Source organism: Panthera uncia, assembly GCF_023721935.1.
Source record: "Panthera uncia isolate 11264 chromosome B2 unlocalized genomic scaffold, Puncia_PCG_1.0 HiC_scaffold_25, whole genome shotgun sequence".
Classification (NCBI taxonomy): Eukaryota; Metazoa; Chordata; class Mammalia; order Carnivora; family Felidae; genus Panthera; species Panthera uncia.
Genome location: NW_026057581.1, coordinates 3558125 through 3573335, shown reverse-complemented (window position 1 = coordinate 3573335; position 15211 = coordinate 3558125). Strand labels below are relative to the sequence as shown.

At 46.1% G+C, this 15211-nt stretch overlaps 3 protein-coding genes across 5 annotated transcripts in view; 1 reads left to right on the top strand and 2 right to left on the bottom strand.

The window, feature by feature from the left end:
* Positions 1 to 3020: 3020 nt before the first annotated feature.
* LOC125939376 (histone H2A type 2-C-like) lies at positions 3021 to 3485 on the bottom strand. The gene has a single exon (XM_049654815.1). The coding sequence runs from the start codon at positions 3472 to 3474 to the stop codon at positions 3079 to 3081; it is 396 nt and encodes a 131-aa protein (XP_049510772.1). The 5' UTR covers positions 3475 to 3485; the 3' UTR covers positions 3021 to 3078.
* A 254-nt stretch (positions 3486 to 3739) lies between these two features.
* Positions 3740 to 15211, top strand: part of LOC125939383 (histone H2B type 1-A) — a 373771-nt gene continuing 362299 nt past the window's right edge. For all 3 annotated transcript variants that reach the window (XM_049654823.1, XM_049654822.1, XM_049654824.1), the window contains exon 1: positions 3740 to 4190. In XM_049654823.1, coding sequence (XP_049510780.1) covers positions 3798 to 4181 — 384 coding nt within the window. In that variant the 5' untranslated portion in view covers positions 3740 to 3797 and the 3' untranslated portion in view covers positions 4182 to 4190. The remainder of the gene's footprint in view (positions 4191 to 15211) is intronic.
* On the bottom strand, positions 14567 to 15126 carry LOC125939394 (histone H2B type 1-A-like). Its single transcript, XM_049654838.1, has one exon. The coding sequence runs from the start codon at positions 15109 to 15111 to the stop codon at positions 14731 to 14733; it is 381 nt and encodes a 126-aa protein (XP_049510795.1). The 5' UTR covers positions 15112 to 15126; the 3' UTR covers positions 14567 to 14730.

Below are 15211 nucleotides of genomic sequence, written 5' to 3'. Positions count from 1 at the left end.
TAACTTGGGAATCATTTTAGATTTACAGAAAAGTTGTAAAGACAAGAGTTCCCGTACACGCCTCTCCCAGTTTCTCCTAGCGTTCACATTTATGCACTTGTCACAAGTAAGGAACTAACACTGGTACGTCGCAGCGAATTGAACTCTAAACCTTGTTTGGATTTCAACAGGTTTTACCTATTTTTTTTTTTCTCCTGTTCCAAAATCCGACCCCAAACACATGACATTAGTGGTAATGTCTCCTTAGCCACCTCTGGGCTGTGACAGTTTGTTGGAATTCTCTTGGTTTTGATGACTTTAATAATTTTGAGGATTCATAGTCAGATATTTTGGGGAATGTTCCTGAACTTGGATCTGTCTGATATTTTCCTCACGGTTAGATTGGGATTATGGGATTGTCGGGAGGAAGACCAAAGAAGTGAAATTCACTTCTTTTAACATATTAAAGGCGCATGCTATTGACATGGCTAATCACTGATGATGTGGACATTGATCATCTGGCTCAGGAAGTGTCTGCCAGATTTCTCCACTGTGAAGTCACTTCCTTTCTTTCCTGCCTTTCCATACTCTGCACTTCCAGAAGGCTGGGGAATTAAGCTCCGTTTGATATCTATAGAAGTTATTTAGTATTTTTCTGTTTAGGAGATTTTTTCACATGCCCCTCATTTAGACAATCATTTATTTATACCATTATTCTTCCCCGATTTTATAATCTCACATTAAAAAAAAGTAATTGCTATGGTGTTTTTTTTTTTTTTTGGTATTTTTTAAAATTTGAATTCAAGTTAGTTAACGTATAGTGCAGCATTGGTTTCAGGAACAGAATTTAGTGATTCATCACTTTCATGTAACACCCAGTGCTCATCCTAACAGGTGCCTTCAATGCCCATCTCCCACATAGCCCAGCCCCCACCCAACACCTCTCCCAACAGGCCTCTCCCTCAGACCGTGCTTCCTGCTCTGGGGGATTCCTCGCCAGACTGCCACCGGCCACTGAGCCCCGAGACTTCAGATACTGTGCTCCACTGATCATAAAAAGCTGGCGGTATTGAAACCTTCTCCTTTTCCCACCGGTGGTTTGGGGGAACAGATCTCTTGTGCAGTCCCTGCGAGTATTTTCACTCTTTTTTCTCTCCAGCTACTTTGGGGGGAGTGGTTTTCTTTCAAGATCCTGATGCACTGCCCTCTCCTCTGCCCTCTCCCTTGCCCTCCTTTTTCGCTCTGTCCGGTCTCTGCAAAAAAGGCTCCCTGCCCTCCACGGCACCTTGGCTTTTCTTTCCCCCAGTTCACCTCTCTGCACTGCGTACCTGCCTCTCTCGCTCTCGTTCACATTCTGCAGATTGTAGTGTTAATGCCCAGATCAATCCTCTAGGTGTTCAAAATGGTTTGATGTTGATCTAGCTGTGCTCCAGGGACAGAACAAGCTCAGGGTCCCCTTACTACTATGCTATCTTAACTCCCCCTAACTGCTATGTTCTAAACATCATCTCATTTTGTTCAATGTACCTGTGCGATTTTTCAGCCTTTAAAATCTTTGTACCCTCCCCAATTGCACGTATTGATATTTTTGTACACAAATTCGACAGGATTCTTTCATAATCTGATTTTCCCTAATCAATATATTATGTACTTTATTCTCATTTTTCAACTTCTTAGAGTTTATACCTTCCTTCATAACTGCTTCTATACATATCTTATGTGTTGATCTCAAGTGTCTAGAAATGGCTTTTTACTTTTAAGAAAACCAATGAAAACTTTTTTCTTTTAGATAAGGCAGACTACTCAATATTTTGTAACTTGTATTTTGCAACTTTGCATTTGAGTCTAACTAAACGTTCATTTGCTTTCCAATTTCTGTTAGTGTTCACAAATCAACCAAAATTTTGTTTTTGTAGTTAAATTTTGAAGAGCTTGATGAAAAATTTTTAGTAATTTCAAAGTTGATAGACCTTGTCACATTTTCTTCTTATGAGACTGACAGTCATCTCTCCATCACCCAGGGTACACCAAAGCTTTGTTTCAAGATCTACGCTGTTCTACATTTTAAGGAATGATTTTAGGTTGTTTTTTTGTTTGTTTGTTTGTTTTTTAATGTTTACTTTTGAGAGGGTGCAAGCAGGGGAGGGGCAGAGAGAGGCGGACAGAGGATCCCAAGCGGGCTCTGCACTGACAGGCTGACAGCAGTGAGCCTGATGTGAGACTTGAACTAATGAACCTCGAAATCACGACCTGAGCCGAAGTCAGATGGTCAACTGCCTGAGCCACACAGGTGCCCCTAAAATGTTTTTTTTTTTAAATATTTGAGAGAGAACAGGAACGTGTGCATGCAAGCAGGGGAGGGGCAGAGGGAAAGAGAATCCCCAGCAGGCACCAAGCTGTCCCCACACAGCCCAAGGCGGGGCTTGATCATGGGAGGTCGTGATCTAAGCCCAAAGGAAGAGCCAGACTCATAGTGGACTGAGCCGCCCAGGTGCCCCTCTAGGGCTTTTTAGTAGGCATGTGTGAAGCCGCGGATATCAAACGCTCAAATGCCCCTTCACCAAATTTGAAGCTTAACAGAACTTTTGTTTCAATATAAAGATTTCAGGATACTGAACAATATTAACGACATGCTGCCGGACTGCCACGTGGGAGCTGCAAGCTTACACCTCCTGTTTGTTCTTCCCCAACCACTTAAGAGTCCTTAACTCACTGTGGTATTAGCATGAAACCCGCCTGTTTACATGAACACAGAAACCTAGTGGTGGTTATAATGCTTAACTAATTGGGAGTCAGCGCCTCCTCCCACGGACTCCAAGATGTGGGGACTCTCAACTCAGGTCAGCTTCCTGGGAAAGCTTCTGCTAAAACTTTCAAAGAACCGGTTCACAGAACCGAAAGACAGGTTTCAAAAGCCTTACTAAGACTCACCGTATATGGATATAGGTACACGGCCGCCTATTCCTGGAGAAGCGCAGTTCTAACCTTTTCCATTTCGTGCACAGCCTTCATCGACCATGTGAGTGGCTCTGAAAAGAGCCTTTGGTTTTTTTCTGCAAACGGTTCAGGTCACACTCGCCAGGGCTCACGGCTTGGAAATTATTTGTTCTGGACTTTGTGGCGGTGGCTCTCGGTCTTCTTGGGCAGCAGCACGGCCTGGATGTTGGGCAGGACGCCGCCCTGCGCGATGGTGACGCGGCCCAGCAGCTTGTTGAGCTCCTCGTCGTTGCGGATGGCCAGCTGCAGGTGGCGCGGGATGATGCGCGTCTTCTTGTTGTCGCGGGCCGCGTTGCCCGCCAGCTCCAGGATCTCGGCCGTCAGGTACTCCAGCACGGCCGCCAGGTACACCGGCGCGCCGGCCCCGACCCGCTCGGCGTAGTTGCCCTTGCGGAGCAGGCGGTGCACGCGCCCCACCGGGAACTGCAGCCCGGCCTTAAAAGACCTGGACTTGGCCTTGGCGCGAGCCTTGCCGCCCTGCTTCCCTCGCCCAGACATAACTAGTTCGAGGAATGGCAGAAAAGCTGTTGCTGAAGAGACCGCTACTGAGCCTATTTATAGCCTGCCGGGAAGTTGTGATTTGCTATCTGATTGGCTGATGGTCATCTATCCAATCGGAAGCCTTGCCAGAATCACCTCATTTACATTCACGCCACCACCCGATATCCAATCAGATGGTGTCTGCTCTGTACGTCATGTCAGCACTGTGCCTATAAATACCAGTCGGCCCAGCCCGAAATCTGTTGGTTTACTTGACATGGGTTTGGAGCCGTTAGAGCCGTAACTGTAGAGCTGTAGCGCTAGAGAGCTGTACACCCGCCATGCCGGAACTGACTTCCAAGGGCACAACCATTTCCAAGAAAGGCTTCAAGAAAGCTGTAACCAAAACCCAGAAGAAGGAAGGCAAGAAGCGCAAGCGATGCCGCAAGGAGAGCTATTCCATTTACATCTACAAGGTGCTGAAGCAGGTGCACCCCGACACCGGCATCTCGTCCAAGGCCATGAGCATCATGAACTCCTTCGTCACTGATATCTTCGAGCGCATCGCGGGCGAGGCGTCGCGCCTGGCGCATTACAACAAGCGCTCGACCATCACGTCCCGGGAGATCCAGACGGCCGTGCGCCTGCTGCTGCCCGGGGAGCTGGCCAAGCACGCCGTGTCCGAGGGCACCAAGGCCGTCACCAAGTACACCAGCTCCAAGTAGACTCGCCAAGTAAGCGCCCTCTTATTCAACCCCAAAGGCTCTTTTCAGAGCCGCTAATCTTCTCTGAATTAGGGGTGTGCACTCCACCTCGATTGAGCAGTTAGATACAACACAACCGACTGGGAAACTAACTTAACTGAATCGCTTCCCTTTTGACCTTGTTTTTCTACACGTTATCACTTGTTCTGTTGTAGGGTTGATCATTAAATGGTGTTTGTGTCCTGGCTCCTCTGGCCTCTCTCAGAGGAGGCCAAGTATTAAAGTTGAATTTAACAACCTTAAAAAGAAGGGACCAAATGACTTCCAGTAAACCTGTGGTCTGGCTCAAATCCTCAACTTCTATCATTTTTATGATTTAAATTAATGTTTTTAAATATATGAATAACATGTAGGTATATATTTCTTTGCATGAGATAAACTTTAGTACCACTTGACAAAAAAATCAGCACGCAGGAAAATCCTAGAAAATCCTATAAAATAAAGCGTCCCACACCTATGTGCACAGTGAAACTGCCTCGGTAGAGACCCTTGCATGCCTTAGTGGGGGCTCCTCCAGGAACAGACCTGGAACATCTGTGCCCACGAAGTGAGGAGCAACAGTGTGTCTCATCAGGGATCCCAGTCGCCCCAGTAAGACTGGGAAACAGCAGACAGCACATAGCTCCCACATCCCCTGTCAACTGTGTGACCACTCTACAGGCTACCCTGACTTACCCAAAGTCCCTCAGGATTATGTGGGCAAAAGGAAAGTAAGAATGTTAATAAAAGCAGCTCTTTTCAGACCAAACCTGACTCAGCTTTCACCTCAGATTACGTTTTGGCAGCAAATAACAGGAAGCACCCAATGAACAAGTTGACGTAATGATGTCGCTGATCACAATGCCCAAAGGCACAGAAATTTCAGGAGTGGGATGATCAGAGCGCTGGCTCCGTCGCCCTGATCACCTCAGCTGTTTACACCCTGACTCAATCCTCATGCTGGTTCCGGGTCCAAGTGTTCATGCAGATGGGGCGAAGTAAAGGCTAGAAGAGACACTCTATTTTACTGGGTCTCTGAGAGTAAGAAACACCTTCCCTGAGAACTTCCTTGTCCTTTTGTTTTTCTTAAGTTCATTTATTTTGAGAGAGAGAGGGTGGGAGACTGTGAGTGGGGGAGGGGCAGAGAAAGAGGGAAAGAGAGGGAATCCCAAGCAGGCTCCGCACTGTCAGCGCAGAGCCCGGAGTGGACCTTGAATCCATGAACTGTGAGATCATGACCTGAGCCACAATCGAGAGTCAGATGCTTAGCCGACTGAGCGACCCAGGTATCCATATTTGTGATTTCTTTACCTTTTGCATTTATTATAATTTTACTGTAATGAAAAATTTAAAACCAGTTCCATTTTTCTTTTTCCCAATTATTTTCTTCTAGGCTTTCCATCATTTACCACTTCGCCTTCCACGGATTCCTTTTATTGTGATTTCTCCCAGCTTCTTTAGGGGAGTGCTTCCTTCACAAAGACACTTCTCACAGTGCGTGGTCTTGATAGAAATGAATTTCAGTTTCCACAGTTCGCAACTTGATCTTAGCCACAAGGCCGAGAAGCGATCAGTTTCCACAGTTCAGTTAAACACCACCAACTGCCCGACAACACAGTTCACATTTCAATAGTGAGTCACTGTCTAAATGACAAACTTCATCGCTGGATCTTCAGTTCACAAGTCACTGTACAAATAACAGATGTGCGTCGTGATCTATCATGTGACTTCTCCTGTCACTTATTGTAAAATGTGTTGTCCCTGGACAGTGCACATGTTACCCTGTCTGTGCACAAATAGAAAGCATGTATTTTTAGTTGCCGCTTTGTCTCCCAGTGATCATTGTGTCCGACAAAAAATGATAATCAAAAGAGAGTTAGCCACCAAGATGAAAGTATAACAAAAAAATGGAAAGTAATAACTCTACCAGTGGAATTCGAGCGGAATATAAATGGCATTCTAGAAGAAAGAGCCGGCAGTAGGGCGGCTGGCGCCCTCACAATGGAGACTAGCAGAGGAACTCGGGGACGGCGAACTTGAGGACCTAAATTAGAAAGTGTTTGTGTCGAAAAGGATGAAGCCGTTCCAGAGAAAGTGACTGGCAAAACACTTCGTACGACAGGGATTCTCAAAGGGATTTCACAACATTGAAAATACAAAGAATAACATGTTGGAAGCTGATCCGGATTTAGAAAGAGACATGACGATTCAGCAAGGCACAGAAAAGACGCTCACTCTGTATCCTAAGTTACAGGACCAGAAAGCGGCGACCACTGTTCAACTTCTTTCAGTAAGTTTTTAAAAAAGAAATGACACTTTCTCATTGTTTTCATATTGTATTTTATTTTTTAAAATATTCTTTTTTTTTAAATGTTTATCTTTGAGACAGAGAGAGTATGAATGGGGGAGGGGCAGCGACAGAGGGAGACAGAGCATCCCAAGCAAGCTCTGTGCTGTCGCAGAGCCTGATGCGGGCCTCGATATCCCGAGTTGAGAGATCATGACCTGAACCAAAACCAAGAGTTGGAGCCTTAACCGACTGAGCCACCCAGGTGTTCCTTAATATTTTAACTTACAACTTCCTGAATATTTTTTTCACTTCCTTCCATAATTATAATAGAGAGTTAAGGGAGTTTTTAAATGTCTAGATAAAAATGTTCAAATATTATGGAAAAATCATGATTTTCCCCATTTCTTAAGATCGCCTTGCGTTGTCATTTTTAAGATTTCATACCACCTAAAGAACTGCCTGTATTTATGCTTTTTATTAATATAAGCATTGAAACTATCTTTTTTTCCTCTGAGCTATGGTTTACCTTATTCCCACAGGTGCTGGAAATATTCTGAATTTTCATTAACATGTGAGAGTGGCTGAGACATACACGTCATTTCTTCATTCTCCACCAGGAACTTGCAAACTATTGTTATTAGCAAAGCAAAGCAGCTGGCCAAATGGTCTCTCCTTAGATCAGACTTGCAGACAAAAAGCAGGCCAAGAACCCAGCTTTAGGGAACTCAGTGGCACAGAGGAGGCTGGAATGGGTTTGTGACCTCTGAAGAGCAGCCATTTCAGACAGATAAGAGGAAAGCTTTAGTCTAAGACAATCCATGTGAAAGCAGAAAAAAAAATGGGTTTTTGTTGTTTCAAAATGGATTTTGAAACGTGTGTTTTAAGAAAGGTGCTGTCTGCCTGTTGACGTCATCTCAATCCCTGAGTAACAGATTGGCAAGACAGAATTTTCTGAGGACGGGGCCGCCACTGAGCCGGGCTCTGCCTTCGATACAGGAGGGTTTGGTGTGGGACCCGGGGCAAGAGGATCCCTGACGTGTCCCCCCCTACCCCTACCCACCTCCCCCTGCACCTCTAGCTGTGGCCTGAAAGGGTTCCCTGTCGGGATCTGCCCTGGAAGCGGGGGAGAACTCCCTGTCTCTCTCTAATTCTAGGCTGTAGTGCTGGTTGGTTACAGAGCAGAGAGCACAATGAGTGCCCGTAAGGGGAGGCCTGGGAAAAGGGCAGAGCACCTCGGTCCCCGGAGAAGCCTGGATGCTGTCCTTATCCTAAAGCCATCATAATGCCTCCCAGCCTGAACAGGAGAAAAACCTCCGTTGGTGCCACTCTCAAAGGAGAAACTTCCAGGGCACCGGGGCGGCTCCGTCAGTGAAGCATCTGACTCTTGATTTCAGATCAGGTCGTGATCTCACAGTTCGTGAGTTCGAGCCCCACATTGGGCTCTGTGCTAAAAGCACGGGGCCTGCTTGCGATTCTCTCTTTCCCTCTCTGTTCCTCCCCCACTTGTGCTCCCTCTCTCTCTTGCAAAATAAATAATAATTAAAGAAAAAAGAGAAACTTGCCAGCCTTTTCTCAGACGGGACATTGAGGGTATGCGGGGCCAGGGAAAGCCTCCCAGGGAGCGGGGCCAGCGTGAGCCAGACCAGCTGACGTCCTCACCCCAGCAGGCACCACCGCTCTCCCTCTAGTGGAGGGCCAGTCAGACCAAGTGGCTGCATTTTATTATTATTCTTTAGTTTTCCGAAAGGGTTTTAAAATTGTTCCCCTTTTCTCTATTCTGCAAACATTTGCTCAGTGAATGAAGGTATGTGTGTCAGAGAACCAGACAGAACCTTACTCTGGGTTTCCCTTCTAGTACAGCGAGGTAGACAGAACATGCACGTTCTCAGTCAGTCGTGAGTGAGGGAGATATAAATGCCCATAGAAGGCTTTGCATGGTCTATAATTTAGTCTAAACTACTTTAGTCCAGCTTTTTAAAAAAAGTTTATTTATTTTGAGAGAGAGAGAGAGAGTGCGCGGAGGAGGGGCAGAGAGAGCGAGGGAGAGAGAATCCCAAGCAGGCTCCACGCTGTCGGTACAGAGCCCGACTGACGCAGGGCTGGATCTCATGAATTGTGAGATCACGACCTGAGCCCAATTTAAGCCAGATGCTTAGCTCAACCGACAGCCACGTGGGCACCCCTAAAAATACTTCAGTCCAGCTTTTTCTCAGGTGATCTGGAAGACAGTACACACCCAGGCTGAGCATGCCTACTCAAAGCTGCTGGCCATCTTTCAAAATAACAAGGTCCCGCTTGGAGAAACTGGCCAGGAGAAGCTCCGTAAGGACATCAGTCTGGGCTTCCAGATGTCCCGGAGAGCCACCGAGCCCGCCTACATCGACAAGAACGTGTCCCTGCACCTGTCCCCCTGCCCAGGGATGGCCGGATCAGCGACATCGTCACGTAGGCAGACGGGCCAGTCCGGGTCCACGCTCAAGGTCAACACGCTCAAGGTCACCAGGCCCACTGGCACCAAGAGCCAGTTCCAGAGGTTCTGAGACCCGATGCCTGCCCACTCCCCTAGACAAAAGAGAGTCATTTGCCCAGCCATCAATCAGTCACGTCAGCCCAGGTAGCGTGATGCAAATTTTGAGCGAACCCACGTTAAGCCAAACCTTTGGGGCGGCTTGTTAATTTGTGATGTGTGATGGGTTCAGCCGCGTCCCGTAAAAGGACGTGTCCCGGTCCCGATCCCCGGTACCTTGTTTGTAAATGGGCTATAATTAAGATGTAATTAAAAGAATCACGAGAGGAGATCATCCTGGATTTAAGGTATCCTAATAAGAGACAGGCGAGGGACCTCAGACACAGAGATGCAGAACGGGGGCCCACGGGAAACCTGAGGCGGCCAGAGACCGGAGCGAGGCGGCTGCAAGCCAAGGACACCCAAGATTGCCGGCCGCCACCAGCAGCCCGGGGAGAGACATGGGACACATCCTCCCTCAGAGCCTCCACAGAGAGCCAGCCCTGCCGGCCGTCTGATTTTGGACTTCTGGCTTTCAAAACAGTGAAAGAACAGATTTGTTGTTTTAAGCCACCCAGTTTGTGGTAACTTGTTGCAGCTGCCCAGGGGAAACCGACAAATGGAGTTTCCTGATTCGGACTCGCCCTCCAGGAAAGGTTAGCTCTCATCTGACCCCCGATGTTCTTCAGCTCTTCGTCTCCAATCACGTTTAGGGGCGGACGGCACAAGTAATGGGAGAAATCCTGTTTCATTGATAAAAACGACGATGATGATGATGACGTGTGCTTCTGGAGCCCGTGGGTGGCTCAGTCAGTTAATCGTCCGATTCTTGGTTTCGGCTCAGGTCACGATCTCATGGTTTGGGGTTCAAGCCCTGCACTGGGTTCTGTGCTGGCAGCACAGAGCCTGCTTGGGATTCTGTCTCCCTCTCTCTCTGCCCCTCCCCCGCTTGCTCTCTTCCCCTCTCTCTCAAAAATAAATAAGACAGGAGCTCTTGGGTGGCTCAGTCGGTTAAGCGTCTGACTTCGGCTCAGGTCATGACCTCATGGTTCATGAGTTTGAGCCCTGCATCGGGCTCTGTGCTGATAGTTCAGAGCCTGGAGCCTGCTTCCCATTCTGTGTCTCCCTCTCTCTCTGCCCGTCCCCTGCTTGTGTTCTCTCTCTCTCAAAAAGAAACATTAACAAAGATTAAAAATAAATAAAATAAACATTAAAAAAAAAGATGTATGTTTCTGGCAGACACATGTGCACGAACAGAATGGGGTACCTTAGTAACCCCAGTATCCTGTCACCAGAGAATCGGCATCCTTGAGGAAGGAATCTATCTAACACTAAGGAAGATTCAGTCATCTGATCCCAAGTGGAATATGAGGGGAATTCTGCCATCTGATTTTTATGTCATCTGTCTCCTTTATGCGTAAGATGTTTGCTGGAACCCTTAAACAGGGGTTCTTAGTTTATTGCACTATGGATTTCCTTTGAAGTCTAATTGATCCCATATACATCTTCTTAGAAGAAATACCTAAGTACATATTTAACAAAAAAAATAGTGCCAGATTGAAATAGTTTTCAAAATATTTTTAAAATGTTTGATACAGTGGTATTTGTGCTTCTTCATTCGCACTTCAAATAGCAAAATAACAATTACAGCATTTTGAGGTTCTCATGAGCATAAACAATGTCCTGAGAAATCTGTAACCGCGATTAAGTGCTGTGACTCCAGCTGTGATTTCCTTGTCAACGAAGCCACCACTATGGCTAATCTGACTGCTCTGACTGCTCTTCGGTATTCATAATTGAAAGGAATGCTACATTTCAGGTAATGGTTAGTGAAAACGAAAAGTTTTCTCCTCTAAGACTACTTTGTCACTTGAGCAGAGAGTGGGTTTTAGGGAGACAAGATTAAGAGCACTGAGACTAGGGAGGGACAGTAATCCATGTGTGCCCTAGATGACGGGGTCTGGACAAACACGGTGGCGGTGGAGAGGGTGGAAAGTAATCACACGACAGAAACATACAGGAAGTAAAATCCACGTAGCTTGCAGATAGATTGAAGCAGAGGCTGAACAAAGGAACTAACCAGGAAAAATACCACATTTCTGGCTTGAACAACCGTGTGAATGGGGCGGCCCCATGGGTGCAACGAACCACGGAGATTGAAAACGCTCTGTCAGGGGACACTGCGAATCCTCACGGGGAGAATTCAGAGGTGGCTGTGTGATAGCAGAGAAGTGATGCTGAGGAGTAAGCAGCTGAAGTTACTGGTTAGAATTCATGGAGAGCGCGGGACCGCAGAGACTGATGTGTGCGTCTGCCATAGGTGTTTAGAGCGAGGGGTACGGTTTAGGCTGCCTGGAGAGAGAGTTTAGTCTAGTGTCCACTAGCCACATGTAATTGAGCGCTTGAAATGTTGCAGGCCTGAACTAAGACATGCCGTAAGAGCAAAATGCACATGGGATTTCAAAACCCTAATTTTTTAATATGCAAATTATAATTTTTCTCTTTATAACATGTTGAAATTATACCGTTATTTTGAGATGGGGGGCAAGTGAGTGAGAAGCGGAGAGAGAGAGAGAGAGAGAGAGAGAGAGAGAGAGAAGCAGGGCTCACCCAAAGCGGGGCTTGATGTCACCCGATGTGGGACTCAAACTCGCGAACCATAAGATCATGACCTGAGCCAAAGTCAGATGCTTAACCGACTGAGTCACTGAAATTATAATATTTTTGGTATATTAAACAAAATGTTTGACTAAAATTACTTTCACCTGTTTCTTTTTTGTTTGAATGTGGCTACTGGAAAGTTTAAAGCGACATATGTGGCCAGTATTTGTGGCTTGCATTATATTTCTACTGGACATTTTTGAAATTAACAACATAGGCTCAGCTAAAGACACTGGTAAGAGAATGAAAAGACAGACCACAGATGGAGAAAATATTTGAAGATCATGTATCTTCTAAAGGACTTGTATCCAGAACATATTTTTCAAAACGCCTGAAACTCAAGAGTAAAGTAAACCCAATTAAAGAACAGGCAAAAGATTTGGACAGACAGCTCCCCAAAAAGATATACAGATGTCAGACAAGCGTATCACAAGACCCTCAACATAACTGTCATTAGGGAAATACAAATTAAACAACGAGATATTATACACCTACTAGAGAGGCTAAAGTCCAACACATGACATTACCAAATGCTGACGAGGGTATGGAACAAGAATTCTCGTTCACCCCTTGTGAGACTGCTCAAAGGCACAGTCACTATGGAAGACAATCGAAGAGTTCCTCACACAGCTAAACAGCCAAGCCACCAACTGTGCTCCTAGTGACATTTTCCCAACGGTCTGAAACTATGTCCACACAAACCTGCACACAAGTATTTACTTTTATTTATTTAACATTTATTTACTTTCGAGGGAGACAGACAGACAGAGACAGATGGGGGGTGGGTAGAGAGAGGGAGACAGAGGATCTGAAGCAGGCTCCGAGCTGTCAGCACAGAGCCCGATTTGGGGCTCGAACTCACGGGCTCTGAGATCATGACCTGCGTCAAAGTCAGACGCTTAACGGACTGAGCCACCCAGGGTGCCCCAAACCTGCACACAAGTATTTATAACAACTTTACTTACAAGGGCTAAAACGTGGAAGGAACCAATCCCTTGCAATAGGTAAATGGATAGACAAACTGTGGTATATCCATACAGCAGAGTTATTCACTGATAAAAAGTAACAAGATATTAATCCACAGAACGAAAATGGATGAATCTTAAATACATGCTGATAAAGGAAAGCACCAGACCGAAAAATGATACCTTTCAACTCCAGAGTTGATAAGAATGTGGGAGCTGTGTGGATACCTGCTGTTTCATAAGGTATAATCAGTGCAGCTTGACCCCGACTGGAGATGATGCCCCTTTCCTATACAGTGTGGCACAGATGTCCCATCTGCTAGCTCCCTGAAGGACCCCCAGCTAAGGCGTTCAGCGGCTGTCTCACTATGTACAGAAACACGTTGATACTTTTCTCCTATGAATTTTTACTACACATATTTAATCAAATGGTGCTAAAGTTTGGGTTTTTCTCTGCAAAAATGTATATGCATTAAATCTATTTAAAAAAAATTTTTTTTAACGTTTACTTATTTTTGAGACAGAGAGAGACAGAGCATGAACGGGAGAGGGTCAGAGAGAGGGAGACACAGAACCTGAAACAGGCTCCAGGCTCTGAGCTGTCAGCACAGAGCCCGACGTGGGGCTCGAACCCACGGACCGTGAGATCATGACCTGAGCCGAAGTCGGCCGCTTAACCGACTGAGCCACCCAGGCGCCCCAACATTAAATCTATTTTTTAAAAAGGAGGAATAAAAATAGAAATTAACAGTCAAACTGGGGACTCCAGATAGACCACAGGTCTCTGGGAAGTAGTTATAATAATTTGATCCCTTCTTTTTAATGTCCATTTCTATGGCCTTTATCACTGATCCCTTTTTAAGTTTATTGATTTATTGATTTTTTAGTGATTGAAAAAGAGTGAGAGTTGGGGAGGGGTAAAGAGAGAGAATCCCAAGCAGGCTCCGCACTGTCAGCGAAATGCGAGATCATGACGTGAGCTAAAACCAACAGTCAGATGCTTAACCGACTGAACCACCCAGGTGGCCCATCACTGATTTTCTTTAAATGCTTGTGGGCTCTCTAAGAAGCATCCAGATGATTATGATCTTGTACCCAAAGTCACATGACTTGAATACTGGGCATCCTATTTTGATAAATACCATAGGACCCGATTGGGGACGTCTCGGTATTTGAGTCCAGTAATAGCACAAATGCGAGTTTAATGATCCAATCACAAAACAAAGATGATCCTATTATAACTTGTAAGAAGTTATGCAAAAGAGAGTCAACTCAACTCACGTTACCTGTTTGCCAGGCTGATTGTGGTTAGCCTGACTATTGGGTAACAAATGTGAATTAGGGGTCGCAGCAAGATCTCCACACTCTTGTCAATCTGTTCAACAAACAGCCCAGTTTAGGGATGGCAATAAATGTTCCAGTGAAGTCAGATCAACAAACTGAGCTTTGGTCCTCAAGTGTCAGCAGTCAATGGACAGCTAGCCTGATCCACAGGACATTTTTCACACACCAGCCAATGTGAACTGGAAGCAAAACAGGTAATAACCTAATGCTCGGGTACTAGACTGTCCTGAGTTTTTCCACAGCTCCAGGCTCCTTGCCTGCTAATCTGAGAGGGTACTTAAAACTAAGACTCCTAGAGAAAGGCAAGCCATATTCCCATGGCCCTCACGGCCCACGGAAGGACCTCTCCTCCAAGGACACAGGATTATTGCAACTTCTGTTCAAATGACTCCCCTTTCCAAATTGCTTCACCTAGATCTCAAGCCTCAATGAAAAGTGCAGATGTAGGATTATATAGATTATATATTTTAATACATAACATACATTATAAATATGTCTAACATAAATACATATTTAAAACTAAAAGACAGTCAAAGACAGTCCATGCAACCACTCTAGTGAGAAGTTATTTCTCAAGCATTTTCTTCAAGCATGTTCTACGGTGAGCAAAGTAAACTTGGCAAGCAGTGAAATCGATTTGCTGGCAAAACCAGAAGTTTCTCTAGATGGAAGACCAACTCACATTAACTAAGCTTATACAGCCCCTTCAGAATTGTGGGTGGCTCTTAAAAGAGCCTTTGGGTTAAATATTCTTACTTGGCAACTTTACTTCGCGCTGGTGTACTTGGTGACGGCCTTGGTGCCCTCGGACACGGCGTGCTTGGCCAGCTCCCCGGGCAGCAGCAGGCGCACGGCCGTCTGGATCTCCCGGGACGTGATGGTCGAGCGCTTGTTGTAATGCGCCAGGCGCGACGCCTCGCCCGCGATGCGCTCGAAGATGTCGTTCACGAACGAGTTCATGATGCCCATGGCCTTGGACGAGATGCCGGTGTCGGGGTGCACCTGCTTCAGTACCTTGTAGACATAAACGGAATAGCTCTCCCTGCGGCATCGCCTGCGCTTTCCTTCCTTCTTCTGGGTTTTGGTTACAGCTTTCTTGAAGCCTTTCTTGGAAATGGTCGTGCCCTTGGAAATCAGCTCCGCCATGACTACGGAACAGCTCCAATCAGACTAATAGACTGGAGGGCGGCAAGGGTGGTATTTATAGGCACGGCGCTCAATGACGCATCGGGCAGCCAACATCTGA